General features: G+C 48.1%; 1 protein-coding gene across 2 annotated transcripts in view; it reads right to left on the bottom strand.

Moving 5' to 3' along the window:
* LOC124005724 (nectin-2-like) overlaps positions 1 to 17,745 on the bottom strand; it is a 99,270-nt gene that overhangs the window by 23,070 nt on the left and 58,455 nt on the right. Inside the window, exons 6-7 of one of the 2 annotated variants that reach the window (XM_046315220.1) lie at positions 17,264 to 17,412; positions 2,316 to 8,759 (exon numbers count right to left, since the gene is read on the bottom strand). In XM_046315220.1, coding sequence (XP_046171176.1) covers positions 8,161 to 8,759; positions 17,264 to 17,412 — 748 coding nt within the window. In that variant the 3' untranslated portion in view covers positions 2,316 to 8,160. Of the gene's footprint in view, positions 1 to 2,315; positions 8,760 to 17,263; positions 17,413 to 17,745 lie in introns of those variants that run through there. The other variant, XM_046315221.1, reaches the window with a different exon arrangement.

Raw genomic sequence — 17,745 nt, 5'->3', positions numbered from 1 at the left:
CATGCAAACAGCAGGGAGTAGAAGATCAAATACAGCACATGGAAAAAGTGCTCTGTAAGATGTCCAATATTGTCATTGGTGTGCAGCACCCGGCTCATATATAGTATTTGTTTTTGTTTTTAAATTACAACAGTACAAAAAATGAATACACCGTAAATCTGTGGCTCTGGATTGGAGAAAGTCAAACAGAATCTACAAAAAGCATGTGATGAGGCCAAAAGGAGTTTCCTTTCACATTAAAAAAGGTCAGAACCAGGCTGGCTACTCATATAGGTCATTGAAGAGATGCCCTCATGGGTCAGCCCATCAATACGTCGTACTGTGATTCACTCATCAGGCCAGCTATCACACTCTGGAATCGTTGAGTCAGGCCTGGAGCCTAAGGGTGAGAGGTTAAACGGAGACAGGTGGCGGTAGGCTAGCTTCTATCCATCCATCTGCAGACTAGAACAGGTTCAAGTGTGTGTTAAGGCTGTGTGTTCATCTATATACTACTGTATGGACTGGACAGTAGCTCAGACAATTAGAAGCTATGGACAGTATAAACTTTGAATGCTGCAGGGTAAAACAGGCTTACACGCAGATATGAATACATACGTGTCTACCAACTCTGATGTCCACACACACAGGTCTCCTCACACACACACACACACACACACACACACACACAGCAACAACCCCCTCAGGCCATCATACCAGACACAGAAACAAACTGTTCCACTTTGCTGGTGTCTAAACAAACACACAGGTCTCCACACACACACACACACACACACACACACACACACACACACACACACACACACACACACACACACACACACACACACACACACACACACACACACACACACACACACACACACACACACACACACACACACACACACACACACACACACACACAGCACCCCCCTCAGGCCATCATACCAGACACAGAAACAAACTGTTCCACTTTGCTGGTGTCTAAACACACAAACCTGCCGTTACAGTGCATTCCGCCGTGCACAAACACAGAAACACACGCCATTATTCCTAACCGAGTCCGACAGACACAAAAACCTTGTCTGTCTCATCCTCCCGTCACAGGGAGCCAGAACAGGACCACCAAGACAGTGCCCTGGGCATCACTACAATACAACCACAGGGGATTGACACTGGACTGGCACAGCACTACGTTAGAACAGTGTCCGTTTGGATTCAAATCTAGATGTGGTTTTTGGTTGAACAGCCAGGTTTTGGTTTAAGGGGTCACTACTCTTCAACTATTCGATATTTCTGTTGAGCGCAACACAGTGTGGGTGTATCCCTGTCAGGTGTTTCAAGTGATGCCACCATTTCTGTTCTGTTGTGAAAGGAAGTCTTCAGCATTCAGCCAGGAGCCCAGAGAAGAGAGTGAGTCGCCTTCTCATTTTTCCAGCCTCAAACTCAAAGCAATTAGTGGAGCCAGATGGCTGTCTGGACTCTGAATAAATAGTTTGAGCATCGACGGAAAACCTCCATAGACGACACACACACAGACCTGAGGCAATGAGTTAAGACATGGAAGATACGGACCAAATTGGTTCTAGCGGAGACTACAGGGCAGAAAAACATTCAAACCTTCACCCAATGAATCCATTTTCACTTCTCTGCACTGTATTACCGTGGGGAGTGAAGGTCACACAGTTCTACAGTGATAAAATGATGGGCGCATGCAAGCACACGTCTCCTCCTCCCACTTTCTTTACCAAACCAGTCTGGTGGAGTCAGAGGTTTCAAAGAATGCAGCCCTTGAGAGCTGGTCTAATTACTTAGTTTCAGCCAGCATGCACATTCCCCAACTGATAACAAACCCTCCCCCTGCCTCCAGAGTAACACTAAAGCAACACCACATTCCTAAGCCATTACACACAGTATCGGTATGTTTCCTTGACTCTCCCACTCTTGTCCAAACTACCCGTTACCACAGCAGCAGGGTCACTTCAGCCAACCAGATGACATATGCAAATCAAACAAACAAACGGGGGGAGGGGCTGGGGTGTATGAGTGAAACGTCAGCTAACACAATTCACCTACAATGGCCTCTCTCCCCCTCTAACCTTCATGTTGATTCCCATAGCCTAGATACTGTATGTTATCAGCACTCTTGACAATTAACAGTTTTATCACAACCAAAACGAGACAAACAGCAAGACTCAGCACCCTCCATGGTGTGCTAACTTGTGACCCTAGCCAAGGACATTGATAATAAATATACCCAGATACCTACATTAAATTACTATTTATATTCTTTCTATTTCATTCTATGCACATAATACACAGCAACAAGGTCATCATTTCAAAAATCAAGAAAACTTTAATTGCAAACATATACAAAAAAATACACACAAAAAAAATAGAAAGACATGACAAATAGTGACACATTCTAAAATGTTCCTTTAAAAAAGAAAATAAACAAGTTCAGAGAATGGTGAATAAAAAGCACATTTTGTTGTAAGATTGTTGAGTGTGCACCGTGCACCATTTTGTGCAGTAAAAGCACATTAAGCCTGTTTTGGCGTAGTAGTCACAGCAAAGCAGTGGAGAAATAAAGCACTCCAAAAGCATTAATTATAAAGAACTGCAATAACAGAGAAAAAGATAAGGACGAAGCATTGATACAGAACAGAATAAATCCTTCATGCTTGCCGCTGAGAAATAGAACACGTGACACCATAAATTAGTAATTCTTTCCGCTAGATACTGTATTTATATATTTATACTATGTACACATCAGGGAGGAGCGATCGAGACGACAAGGAAGCTAAGGCTTGGATTAGTCATCAGTGTTTAGAGCCAGAGGACAATTATGTGGATTATCAACAACTACTAACAACCTACCACTGTGTTAGCTCCAGGTCAGGAACATTACGTCAACTCTCTAAAAGCATTTTTATTTTAAAACCTTTGTGCCAACCAGTACAAGTGGAGGTCAAGAGTAGATTCCCAGAAAACATTTACTTCAAAAAACAACTAAATGTTGTTAAAGACCGAAGACATAGTTGGATAGTGATTTTCTAGAAGCATTTTACTTCGGGACCAGTTTGTGGAGGTCAAGTTTGGCCAATTGGGTATTTTATTTTGGGAAAGCGGTAAAACGCAGCACTCACAGAGAGAGAGAAACAGCAACAGTACAGATGATTCTCATAAAGTGTTCTTAGCACACATTCTCCTTCAAATCCCTGACATTGGGCAAGAGGAGTGTGTGTGTGGCTCTCTCCCAGTCTCTGGGGAACAGAAGGGTCTGTGAATATACTGACAGAGTTCTGACCACGAGCTTAGTTGGGACCACTGAGTGTTTGTGTCTGTTCGGGAAGTGTCTCTCATACTAGTTCCCTCTTTCTGTGTGTGCGTGTGTGTGTGTGAGAGAGAGATCAGGCTGCAGGGGACAGTGTACAGTAATGTCTCCTCTAACTCCCTATGCTAAAGAGACAGAGGGGGCAGGAAATGGGGGTTACATTAGGGTTACACACCCTGTGGCAGTGACAGATGTCCCAAAGCCCCTGAGCCACACACACACAGCGCTGACTCAGAAACCACACACAGCGCTGACTCAGAAACCACACACAGCGCTGACTCTGTGGGAGCTACTCTATCTGATAAATAGTGTGTGTGTTTATGGGTGAAGGGGCAGCTATCTTAAGTACGCTGATTGAGTTTAGTGAACCTGTCTAATCCAGTTATTTCAGTCATCATCCTGGATGAAAAACTCAAATGTTTACATGTATTTAATAGCTGAAGATGTGCATCTTATACATCCTACACCTTTTCATTGAAGGGTTGTCTATTCAAGCAGTTACATTCTGAGTACAGTATTATTGGCTCCGATTGAACTTTGACCTTGGCCAAACCAGGAAATGAGTTCCACACGACAACATTGACTCTATACAGCAGTTATTTACACTGATAAATATCCACATTTTTTCCACAGGAGTTCGACAAGAAAAATAAATATCCGTACATATATAGTATACAGATACCTCACACCAAAATATACATACAACTTTCTCCCTTCCCTCCCTCCTTCACATTACAAACCGAAGGACATTATCAATATTTCTCCAAAGACACACTTAATCACCTTCATACAAATATAACTAGTGGGCATATCCTGTTTTGGTGTTACACACAAGTGCAAAGATAGGAGATACATGTTTGTGTTAGTGGTCATGATAAGTAGTTCACTACAGGCCTCTATGCTGACCTTTTTCTAGGAGCACGTGTGTGGCTAAGTTGAAAAATGTAGGCGCACACAAAGAAATTTAGGAGCACAGTGAAAAATATTTGAGGTAATGAAGCTAGAATTCAAAACAGTTCTCAGCACACTGGGAATCCAAAATAAAAAAAATCTATGTCGCACAGCAAAATATTTAGGCGCATATGCGAGTAAAATGGTTGCACTGTTGAGCCTTGCTCTCTGCATCTATAATGTGTATGTAAGTCTGAGTTTTGGCCTATACTGAGGCCATAATGCTATCAATCTATTGTAATTGACAGACTTAGGCTATCGTGTTATCAAGTGCTGATGGTTAGGCAAGTCGCACAGTGGGTCAGTATCCATCCATTCCTCCCAGTCTCCCCCTCTCTGTTCCTTTCTCTCCCCCACACCAAGGTCAACCTCCTCCACAACAGTCAAGGTCATCCTGGAACACTAATACATGTCGCTCTCTCACCAGAGTGTGTGTGTAATATGTATGTTTCTCTGTGAACCCTATGGGTTAAAGTTAAAGTGCCCAATTAGAGGTGCGACCCACAGGCACCCACCACGCCCTCAGCGGTAAAACGCACATCGTTTGACCCCATGACCTCTGGCTGGTCGTGACTCAGAAACAGACCCAGGCTTAATGGGCCAATCAGGTGCCTCACCTGGTCAGGGCGGCCAAGGATACCCCACTGATTAACCAGGAAACACGATGAATCACAGGGGAGTCATGAGAAGGGGCTGATTCAGAGGGGATTCAGATCTGGGCTATTGAGGGTAGGAAAGTAAGGCTCTTCAGGAAGACAGCTGGTCATAGCCTTCCAGTGCTCATCTGTTTGCCTCTAGTGATGTATAATAGTTGTACATGGTGATATTGGCTTGAACAGCCCTCGACTGTCTTGTTAGAAAGACAATTTAGTCACTAAACTATCAGGCTCCGGTCTGAATCATGAAGGATTATACCCAGACCTCTGCTAGTCAATGTAGGTCCTATAACTGGTCATTCACCCCCCTATGTATGCACAGAATCAATCAATTCATTTATATCTTAATTAGCTACAGATGCAAATATGCCATCATGTATTTGGATCTCTATATACCTTGTGATTGTATAGATTGACAGAGCAACATATACAATGGGATAGGAGGAAACCTTACTAATCAAACTATGAAAGCCGAGATGTACAGTGAGCAGGGCATGACTCCACCATGGCTTTCTGAGTCAGGTCTGGCAGGAGGAAGGGGGTACAGTAAATGGGGTGTTTGACACGTAGAGAGGCAGGCATGAAATACTCCCTCTGCTCTCCCTGTATCCCTGACCTCCCCACAGCCCTGTGTAAATCATACACACACACACAGGGTAGAGAGAGGTGATGGAGAAAGTCTGGTGGAGGAGAGAGACTGTGAGGGAGAGAAGGAGAGAGGTGATGGAGAGAGACAGAGGTAAGAGACAGGGTAAGGAGGGAGGAGAGGGAGAACGGAGGAGAGGGAGGAGGGAGAGAAAATGTCCACGTCATACCATCTAAGCGGTGGTAATTTGGTTTGTGTGTGGGCTTAAATGAGCATTGACTTCAAGGCTCATTAGCAATCAAACTCTTCCTGTCAGGAACACCACAAGGAGGGAGGGATCAAATGGAGGAAAGGGAGAACAGCCTGCTGTTTGAGCCGTCCCTTTTTCTCCCTCTATCAATTCATCCTAATCCCTCTCTCCGGACATGAGAGAACAGCTGTATGGTTTCCCTCCCTCCTATCCCTCTATCAATTCATCCTAATCCCTCTCTCCGGACAGGAGAGAACAGCTGTATGGTTTCCCTCCCTCCTATCCCTCTATCAATTCATCCTAATCCCTCTCTCCGGACATGAGAGAACAGCTGTATGGTTTCCCTCCCTCCTATCCCTCTATCAATTCATCCTAATCCCTCTCTCCGGACATGAGAGAACAGCTGTATGGTTTCCCTCCCTCCTATCCCTCTATCAATTCATCCTAATCCCTCTCTCTGGACATGAGAGAACAGCTGTATGGTTTCCCTCCCTCCTATCCCTCTATCAATTCATCCTAATCCCTCTCTCCGGACATGATAGAACAGCTGTATGGTTTCCCTCCCTCCTATCCCTCTATCAATTCATCCTAATCCCTCTCTCCGGACATGAGAGAACAGCTGTATGGTTTCCCTCCCTCCTATCCCTCTATCAATTCATCCTAATCCCTCTCTCCGGACAGGAGAGAACAGCTGTATGGTTTCCCTCCCTCCTATCCCTCTATCAATTCATCCTAATCCCTCTCTCCGGACATGAGAGAACAGCTGTATGGTTTCCCTCCCTCCTATCCCTCTATCAATTAATCCTAATCCCTCTCTCCGGACATGAGAGAACAGCTGTATGGTTTCCCTCCCTCCTATCCCTCTATCAATTCATCCTAATCCCTCTCTCCGGACATGAGAGAACAGCTGTATGGTTTCCCTCCCTCCTACCCCTCTATCAATTCCCCTTTCATGCACGGTCTTCATCTAGATGACTACCACTCCTTCAGTAAGTTGTTTATCATTTCAGAATGTCCCAAACTAAATTCTGCACATACTTCCAGTTGGTGGCACAATAGCAGAGAGAAAATGAGGTAGAAAGAGGCGGCCTACTGCAACATACAGACACTAGAGAGAATTTGACATTTTACTTAACCACAACTACATCGACCACTTCCCCTGCCAAACTTCCTGTTCCCTTCCCCAGTACTGTCACATACAGCAGAAACAAGGCTACTGTAGTCGGAACAAACGTTGTCCCACAGGAGAGACAGGAGAGAGACGAGAATAGCAGGGAGCAGATACCATCGTGACACCCCTTACATTGCTACTGTGCATTTAGTGGAGATAAGAGTGAATATTTTAGTGAGGAGTTTCTCTAGCTAGCGAGGGAACGGCTGCATGGAGATGACATTTTACCCACAAGTCCCTACTACAATGTGTCTCTCTGGAGGCTTCAATCTCCAAGGTCCCTAAACTATAGAAATGAGGAACACAACAGACAGAGCAGAGATGTGAGAAAGATAGTTTCAGGATTTCTTTCATTGTTTTGGTAGATAGATATCAAGTGATCCACTTTTCATATTGGGACCAGAGAAAAATAGTTGTTTTATCAACGCACCAGTCCTCCATCTTGTTTCTGTACATTCCCTCCCTCAGCCACTTCATTCAGTTCATCTGGTTTCTGTACATTGCCTCCCTCAGCCACTTCATTCAGTTCATCTGGTTTCTGTACATTGCCTCCCTCAGCCACTTCATTCAGTTCATCTGGTTTCTGTACATTGCCTCCCTCAGCCACTTCATTCAGTTCATCTGGTTTCTGTACATTCCCTCCCTCAGCCACTTCATTCAGTTCATCTGGTTTCTGTACATTCCCTCCCTCAGCCACTTCATTCAGTTCATCTGGTTTCTGTACATTGCCTCCCTCAGCCACTTCATTCAGTTCATCTGGTTTCTGTACATTTGCCTCCCTCAGCCACTTCAGTTCATCTGGTTTCTGTACATTGCCTCCCTCAGCCACTTCATTCAGTTCATCTGGTTTCTGTACATTCCCTCCCTCAGCCACTTCAGTTCATCTGGTTTCTGTACATTCCCTCCCTCAGCCACTTCATTCAGTTCATCTGGTTTCTGTACATTCCCTCCCTCAGCCACTTCATTCAGTTCATCTGGTTTCTGTACATTCCCTCCCTCATCCACTTCATTCAGTTCATCTGGTTTCTGTACATTCCCTCCCTCAGCCACTTCATCTTGCTCTCTCTATGGGCTGAATGTTTGGTGGTTGTTAATATATTTCAAATGATCCAACAGAGGAGATCCCAACACCACCGACTCCTCTCGAAGGAGGACATGTTCATTCATCTTTTCCTTCTTCCATCCTGCTTTCCCTTCCTCCTCCTCCTCTTCCTCTGCCCGTTCTCTCTACACGTACACGGCAGTCCGTGAGATGACCGACCCGTCGCGCTGAGACTCCATGTCATCGTCAAGGTAACCGCTCATGATTCCGTCCTGGTCATGTGGTGGGCGGAGTTGCAGGATGGGCCCGCCCCCTCCAAAGTGGTCGTAACTCTCCTCCTCGTCCTCTAGCTGGTCAAACTTCCTTCGCTCTGCCTCATCCAGCTCACCACTCAGCAAGATGTCCTGCGCCGTGGGCGCCGTGGCAACCCCCCCCTCACCATGCCCCCCCAGGTGCAGCGGCACATGTTGATTGGCCTTGTCAGTCAGGCCATCATGGGCGGAGCCCTCCTTGTAGACGTAGATGGGGCTGTTGTTGTTGCCGCCCACCCCGTTGCCCCCGGCGCCAGCACCTGTCCCGTTCTTGCTCCCCTTCTTGCCGGAGCCGAAGAGACGCGACTTTATGTCGAAGGAGCTGTGGTTTGGGTTGTCACGGTAACCCTGCTGTTGCCGGCGGCTCCGGGTGACCAGGACGGCGATAAGGGCGGCGACGAGGAGGAGGGCCAGAAGGGAGCCAATCACAGCACCTGCCACCACGGCCGCGTTGGAGGGGATCACAGAGGGTTCTGTAGGAAGGAGGGAGGGAAGGGAGAGGAGAGAAGAAGAGGATGAGACCGGTGGAGGAAAGTAGATTGAGAGGGAAAATAAAGAAAGAGGACAAGAGGGAGGGCGAGAAGAAGAGGCGGGGTTGGATGATGTCAGTAGTCTGCACTGTATTCCATGTGATGTGTTTTTGCATGTGGGAGTGAGGGTGCTGAGGCTTTAACAGCAGTGTTTAACGTCACTGGCATTTCCTACTCTCCCTCTGAGCTGCTCGTCCCCATTCCCACAAACACCCTAATAACGTCAGAGCAACATTTCAACAAGGTCTCTGCAACATCAAGGCAACATGCCAATGACGTCTCCTCCTAAACAGTGTGAGGGCTGTGTGCAGGTTCTCTTTAGTCTCAGCCGCCTCACCCATAAAATAGCAGAACGACTGAGCGAAAATAAAATGCATCCTCTGGAGTCCAGAGGGCAAGAACAGGTGGAGGCCATGCAGGAGGATGATAAATGGATGGGGGATGCAGCCAGGGATGAAGGAGAAGAGGATGAGGGGTGGTGGTGACTGACAGAGCGAGACAGCAGAATGACAACTCCTGCTTCAAGCTACTATAATACAGAACAGGGGACAGTCCGTCTACCCGCTCTCTCCCCTAACTACTGAACACCCAATTGAGCTCTGTTGTATAAGCCCCGGACGGCGCACGTTTTCCCTCAGACCTAGTTTGATCATATTGCAAGGCTCATGACTCCAGACACACCGGCTGGCGAGATTGCTAGTTATTTGCTATGACTCTACCGCGTTCTTCTTAGCCATCTCTCCCATCCTCCTCCCCCACCATCTACTACACCTTCCTTTTCTCCCTCCCTCTCACGTACCCCCCCCTCAGTTTCTCTTTACACACACACACACACACACACACACACACACACACACACACACACACACACACACACACACACACACACACACACACACACACACACACACACACACACACACACACACACACACACACACACACACACACTAGCTAAACCTTTCCATTGATACATGACAGTGAGTTTTGGTTCTCCAATCCGTCCTATAATAAAAACACAGGAACTGCATTGACACCTCAGTCTCCAGTGGACCCAGAAGACCGAGAGCCTCGGTACCTGGAGGTGCTAAAGGATGGAGTAGGTACAGGGGTCCTCTAAACACTGATACAGGGTCAGGGGCCACATTCATCAAGATTGTCTCCAAGTAGGAGTGCTGATCTAAGATCAGTCCCCCCTGTCCATGTAATCTATATCATTATGATTTATAAGGCAAAAACTGATCCTTGGTCAGCAGTGAGACACTTTATTAATACAGGCCCTGACGTTTTCTAATCCTCCCAAAGGTTAAAGGTTGGTTAATTAATCTGGTACTAGAAATGTGGTTTGGGGGAAAAAGGTTGGTGTGTGGTCTGGGTGATACAGTAGAGCGCTAGTAGAGGACGGCAGAGCGCTAGTAGAGGACGGCAGAGCGCTAGTAGAGGACGGCAGAGCGCTAGTAGAGGACGGCAGAGTGCTAGTAGGACACTAGAGAGCAAGTAGAGGACGGCAGAGCGCTAGTAGAGGACGGCAGAGCGCTAGTAGAGGACGGCAGAGCGCTAGTAGAGGACGGCAGAGCGCTAGTAGAGGACGGCAGAGCGCTAGTAGAAGACGGCAGAGCGCTAGTGGAGGACGGCAGAGCGCTAGTAGAAGACGGCAGAGCGCTAGTAGAGGACGGCAGAGCGCTAGTAGAGGACGGCAGAGCGCTAGTAGGACACTAGAGAGCAAGTAGAGGACGGCAGAGCGCTAGTAGAGGACGGCAGAGGGCTAGTAGAGGACGGCAGAGGGCTAGTAGAGGACGGCAGAGCGCTAGTAGAGGACGGCAGAGCGCTAGTAGAGGACGGCAGAGCGCTAGTAGAGGACACTAGCGCACTAGTAGAGGACGGCAGAGGGCTAGTAGAGGACGGCAGAGGGCTAGTAGAGGACGGCAGAGGGCTAGTAGAGGACGGCAGAGCGCTAGTAGAGGACGGCAGACCGCTAGTAGAGGACGGCAGACCGCTAGTAGAGGAAAGCAGAGCGCTAGTAGAGGACACTAGCGCACTAGTAGAGGATACTAGAGCGCTAGTAGAGGACAGCAGAGCGCTAGTAGAGGACAGCAGAAAGCTAGTAGAGGACAGCAGAGCGCTAGTAGAGGACAGCAGAGCGCTAGTAGAGGACAGCAGAGCGCTAGTAGAGGACAGCAGAGCGCTAGTAGAGGACAGCAGAGCGCTAGTAGAGGACAGCAGAGCGCTAGCAGAGGACACTAAAGCGCTAGTGGAGGACACTAAAGCGCTAGTGGAGGACACTAAAGCGCTAGTGGAGGACACTAGAGCGCTAGTGGAGGACACTAGAGCGCTAGTGGAGGACGGCAGAGCGCTAGTAGAGGCCGGCAGAGCGCTAGTAGAGGCCGGCAGAGCGCTAGTAGAGGCCGGCAGAGCGCTAGTAGAGGCCGGCAGAGCGCTAGTAGAGGACGGCAGAGCGCTAGTAGAGGACGGCAGAGCTCTAGTGGAGGACGGCAGAGCGCTAGTGGAGGACGGCAGAGCGCTAGTGGAGGACGGCAGAGCGCTAGTGGAGGACGGCAGAGCGCTAGTAGAGGACGGTAGAGCGCTAGTAGAGGACGGTAGAGCGCTAGTAGAGGACATTAGAGCGCTTGTAGAGGACACTAGAGCGCTAGTAGAGGACACTAGACAGCTTCCTGTAAAGGAATACTTCCTCTCCCACGGTGTTTGGCCTTTAAAAAAGCATGAGACAAGCTCTCACCAGCATCATCACACACACACCTTATGGGGCCATAAAATGGATTTCCATTCAAAATCCAGTTTTCCCCTAACCCCTAAGCTTAAAATAGCTGTTGTCCTCATGGGGATGTGGGAAATCTCCCCAAGAGAGATAATTTTGTTTACGCACGCACGCACACGCACACGCACACGCACACGCACACACACACACACACACACACACACACACACACACACACACACACACACACACACACACACACACACACACACACATACACACACACACACAGGGGAGACGCTCTCCCAGTCAGGCAGTAAACACACCGAGCACAACGCCTTGGGAAGAACGGAACACAATCCTCTCAATGAAAAATGCACTCATATCACCCTCACTCTCACTGGACTGGTGCAACGCAGTTTCTCTGGATCCCCGCAAGGTCAGCCCCCCCCCTCAAATATAATCGAATGCGTCAGCCAGAGAGCCACTCACAAAGTATAGACAACCAATTACTGTCCAAGATGCTGAAAGGGTCTATGCAGCTGCCTATCAAAACCATCATAGGCTTTCTGTGGTGTCAGGAAATGTAGCCTATAGCTTTACTTAATGGATAAATGTTTATTGAAGGCCATCATTTGGTCATCATTTTGTCATGTTAAACCTAACATTTCACAAAGCTATACACATTGTCGTACGGCGTCCAGTTAGATCCCACTTACCACAGCAATTACTTGTTCAGTAATTAAAAGTTGGAAATTCAAACATTGCATATGGCCAAATACATGTTCAATACGACAGCATAGTAAATCAGCAACCAATTGATGCATTATTTTGATACACAACTGTCCTGTATATCCTACCTGAACGTGCATGAGCCATTCCTCGGGCTCTCTCCCAGCTTGGATAGAAAGTTGTTGTGCCTAAATCCAGTCTATTTTTTCTATGTAGAGGCCTGTAGTAGCTACAGCATGCGTCTGCGTCTGGTGCATTTTTGTGTGCAAATGTTCACCAGTACGAATAGAATCCCAACATGCCGGTTCACCAGTACGAATAGAATCCCAACATGCCGGTTCACCAGTATGAATAGAATCCCAACATGCCGGTTCACTAGTATGAATAGAATCCCAACATGCCGGTTCACCAGTATGAATAGAATCACAACATGCCGGTTCACCAGTATGAATAGAATCACAACATGCCGGTTCACCAGTATGAATAGAATCACAACATGCCGGTTCACCAGTATGAATAGAATCCCAACATGCCGGTTCACTAGTATGAATAGAATCCCAACATGCCGGTTCACCAGTATGAATAGAATCACAACATGCCGGTTCACCAGTATGAATAGAATCACAACATGCCGGTTCACCAGTATGAATAGAATCACAACATGCCGGTTCACCAGTATGAATAGAATCCCAACATGCCGGTTCACCAGTATGAATAGAATCCCAACATGCCGGTTCACCAGTATGAATAGAATCACAACATGCCGGTTCACCAGTATGAATAGAATCACAACATGCTTGTTTTGTTTGAGCTCTCAAGAACTGTTGTCCGCTGAAGATAATAATCTGCCAATGTATTGTCTGTCCGGTATCCAGATGACCTGTCCCAGAGCTTCCTATTCAGGGTATCGCTTTCCGTAACCTGTTGAGTCCGGCAATTAAGGAGAATGAGAGGCTCAATTAACAATGTTGCAGAACTGCTATATTTGAAGCACCACTCCCTTCTGCCCAGTTCTCCTCGTCTAGCTACGGCAATCAAGCTGTTTATAACCATCCCTGTAACTGACGCCTCTGCAGAGAGATGGTTTTCTAAACTAAAACTCATAAAGACCTACTTAAGAAGCATTAGGCTTTCGATCTGACATACGTTTTTTTAAACTTCTGAGTAAGCTCCACTCACTGCACTGGCGCCGTCGTAGCCTTGACAACGGCATTTGTTCACTGATATCCCCTTATACTTTCAATCAGTTCAGGCCTGAGCCACTTTGATCAGTCACATTCTTGAAGCCCAAGAAACAAATGCTTAGCTTCATAGTACATTAAAAAGATTCGTAATGGCTTTTTAGAGGGTTACTGTCACAATTATTTATGTCAGACAGGTGCATGGGGCCAACGACAGAAACCACCCCAGAAAGAGGACTATGCATCGCTCCAGCACAAAACCCACTGGCTTTGTAAAATGATACTTTTTATAAATTGCGTCATGCACGACCATAAGCTCCAAGTAACCGCAAATAATGAGAGAGATGGGGCGGAAATAACGCCTGCTGCTGCCCGCCTCCCAAAGACATGCAACAGCCACACACACACACACACACACACACACACACACACACACACACACACACACACACACACACACACACACACACACACACACACACACACACACACACACACACACACACACACACACACACACACACACACACACACACACACTACATCATGGGAGAAGGCTGATTGGTTGGTTTCGGGCTGGTTTCTTCACAGAGAGAGAGATGGTGAGTTAGCAGCAGTACTGAATGTGACTTATTGAATGGTCTGGATCAGACTATACATGTCTCTGGTCTTGATCATGGGTGGAGGGATGGCAGAGGGCAGTCAGGCCTGGAGGCTGTAGAGGAACAGACTACATCCTCTCTGTAGCATGGCCAAAGACTGACAGCCCGGGGGGAAAACAGAACAAAGCAGATCTTCTGAAGGGGGGCTGACACCACTACGTGGGAATATGTGAAATAGGAAGGATGCAGGTTAACTCATTAAGAGGGGCTGATTTAGTCGTGATACCATTGCAGGGGAATAAGGGAAACGGAAAGGGAAAAGGTTTGTCTTCTGAGCAAGTGGGGAAGGATTTTATTGTGACACTAGTGCAAGGCAATATTGGAGAAACCAGGCCTGGAGACAGTGGTGATGGCAGAAAATGGGTTAGCCAACTGTGGCGGAGCAGGTTCCAGTGCAGGATCAGGGGAGCTAAGCAGTGATTAAGAGAGCTGGTATTTAAGAGAAGGAGAGACCAGCTCTGCAAGATGAGAGACAGCAATAGGGAGAGGGTAAGGGAGGATGAGAGAGAGAGACAGAGAAAGACAGAGAGCATATGAGAGAGAAAGGAAGGGAGATAGAGAATGGGATGAGACAGAGGGGGGGAGTGGACAGAGGAAGAGTGAGAGACGGGGTGAGAGGGAGATAGAGGGGAAGGAGACTGGCTCAGTGCTGTGGGCTGGTATTTGAGAGAGACAGAGAGAGGGGGTCTCAGAGAGGGCTAACAGCAGTACTCAGTGCAGATCAGTACAGTGTTGTAGGAGCCTGATAGAGGCCAGTTATAGAGCACCGGACCAGGGACACAGACAGACAAAGGAGACAGGTCCTAGGTCAGCTCGTAGCCCTGTGCAGGGATCTCTGCGTCAGTTGTCACACAGCTGGGCACAGGAGCAGCAGCAGGACAGGAGCCTGCTCTAGCCTGGTCCAGACGCTGGACATTTCACAGCCACGGCATCTCTCAGCCCTGGTTGGACACAGCTCCACTGCATTAGCACACCATCTGTATTCACACTACCTCTCTCTCCATCTCAGTCTTTCTCTGTGTGGGCCTGCACTCAGTTCAGTCATCCCCCTTTTTACTGTCTTACTCACTGAGGGGGAATGACAGGAGAAAAGAAGAGGGAGGCGATGACAGGACAAGGGAAGGGTGGACAAGAAACAATAAGGTCGTTCTGCCCCTGAGCAAGGCAGTTAACCCACTGCTCCCCGATGACGTGGATGTCGATTAAGGCAGCCCCCTGCACTTCTCTTCAGAGGGGTTGGGTTAAATCAGTTGAATGCATTCAGTTGTACAACTGACTAGGCATCCCCCTTTCCATTTAGCAGGAGAGAGTACAAGGAGTAGATGAAGGGGGAGGGAGGAAGAGGACAGAGGGAGTTAAGTGGGAAAGAATTTAGGGGTGGTGGACCAAAGAGGAGAGAGAGGGAGGACAGGAAATCATTCTTGGAGACAGGAAAGGAGAGTTTATAGGAGACAGGATGATGAGGGCGAGGAAAGGGAGGACAGAACAGAGGGAGTTAAGAAGGAGAAGCAGCCAGGCGCTGAAGCAGCAGAGGCCGACTGATCCGCTCAGAGAGGATAGAGAGACTACGGCACTACATACTCACAGCACCGTCAGCCTGCTCGCTCTCACACTAATCAGAGAGAGCGAGAGAGAAAATGGAGGGGGTGATAGTGGTAGAGAGAAGAAGCAGTGCCATAGATTCCCATAGGGGTTTTAAAATGCCATCAGCATCCTGTTCCCCTCTCACCCCCCTCTTTACTCTAAAAGCAGACACTCTACCAACCCTTCCCCTTTCTCTCACTCACTCATTCAATCACTCCTTTTTCTCCTCTCTACTTCCCTCCCTCCCCCCAGCCGCCAGCCCTGCACCCAGCCGCCATCCCTGCACCCAGCCGCCATCCCTGCACCCATAGCCAGCCCTGCACCCATAGCCAGCCCTGCACCCATAGCCAGCCCTGCACCCATAGCCAGCCCTGTACCCATAGCCAGCCCTATACCCATAGCCAGCCCTATAATACCCTGTGGGCCTGCACCCATAGCCAGCCCTGTACCCATAGCCAGCCCTGTACCCATAGCCAGCCCTGTACCCATAGCCAGCCCTGTACCCATAGCCAGCCCTGTACCCATAGCCAGCCCTGTACCCATAGCCAGCCCTATAATACCCTGTGGGCCTGCACCCATAGCCAGCCCTGTACCCATAGCCAGCCCTGTACCCATAGCCAGCCCTGTACCCATAGCCAGCCCTGTAATACCCTGTGGGCCTGCATGGGGACGTCCGTCATGTTCCAGAGAGATGCTAGTGGCCCATCAGAGAGAACACATTAGTAGCATGGGGAGGCGAGGGACAGAGCGAGGGACAGAGCGAGGGAGGGAGGGAGGTGGCTTTTAAAACACATTCACCAGTGAATTGCACTTTTTATCCATTTGTCCTGCATTTCCCCGTGTCAGCACAAAACAACTTCAGGTAAAGTGCAGATCAGGGGGGCGGATGCATTTTTTATAAGAGAGAGAGAGAGCAAGGTGGAACTCGTGGAGGGGAAGCTAAAGCTGTAGAGGGATATTTATTTAAACGGGCGCGGTCGACCGAACATCTCTTTCAAGTGGTGTAGTGGTTGTCGAGTCACAGTACACAACAAGGAGATAACAAGGTTGAGTTTCAGTCCAATGCAAACCGTACCCTCAAACGAACCCTGCCAGTGTGTGGAGACCTGAAACTGTCTCTGATGCTGAAACATCACAGCTAGGATCCATAGGTATTAACAGAAGGAGAGGATTGCATGCAAACAAGGAGGGATGGGTGATAAAGTTTCAAAGGGTAGAGGATGGATAGATGGAAAACCCAAACGGAGGAATAGAGGCCCAGTAAACTGCCCCCCAACCACTAACCCCAGGGACAGAGCATGCTGCTCTCCCTGACTACAGGCAAGCATTACCACACCCTCTCTGTGTCTGTGTGTGTGTGTGTGTGTGTGTGCGTGTGTGTGCGTGTGTGTGTGTGTGTGTGTGTGTGTGTGTGTGTGTGTGTGTGTGTGTGTGTGTGTGTGTGTGTGTGTGTGTGTGTGTGTGTGTGTGTGTGTGTGTGTGTGTGTGTGTGTGTGTGTGTGTGTGTGTGTGTGTGTAGCATAGCATGCACATGTGTATGATTACAGTCATTTCAGGTGTGTGTGGACTCACCTCGGACCATAACAGTGACCTGGTCCTTGCCGGTGCCCAGGCGGTTCTTGACCTCGCAGACGAAGGTTGTGTTGATCTGCTCGTCCACCTTTAGCACGGTCAGCACGTTTTCTTTTACCTGCACTGTGTCTGGCATCTGACCGGACATACTGGGGGAAGAGGGAGAGGAGAGGAGGAGAGGGTGGAAAACATAAGTATTGGAACCTGGCCCAGATCTCCCTACTTTCAACTTTCACCTTTTCATACCTATAAAAACTTAATACAAGTAAGTGATTATAGAGGAGCCAGTCAGGACACTGCAGGCTTGTTGTTTCTACTGGGGCTAAACTCCACTATGGAAAGTTACACTTCATTTCTCCATCATCAGGATAAGAGGCCAGTGGCTGTCGAGTTGATCATCATTATCATAATACTATCTGTGGTTTATAGTGGCCTGTGGATAGAGTGATAATTAAAGGAGAGAGACCGAGACACAGAATGAC

This window comes from Oncorhynchus gorbuscha, linkage group LG19, assembly GCF_021184085.1.
Source record: "Oncorhynchus gorbuscha isolate QuinsamMale2020 ecotype Even-year linkage group LG19, OgorEven_v1.0, whole genome shotgun sequence".
Classification (NCBI taxonomy): domain Eukaryota; kingdom Metazoa; phylum Chordata; class Actinopteri; order Salmoniformes; family Salmonidae; genus Oncorhynchus; species Oncorhynchus gorbuscha.
The sequence above is the reverse complement of the archived record's forward strand: the minus strand, read 5'-3'. Positions and strand labels throughout refer to the sequence as shown.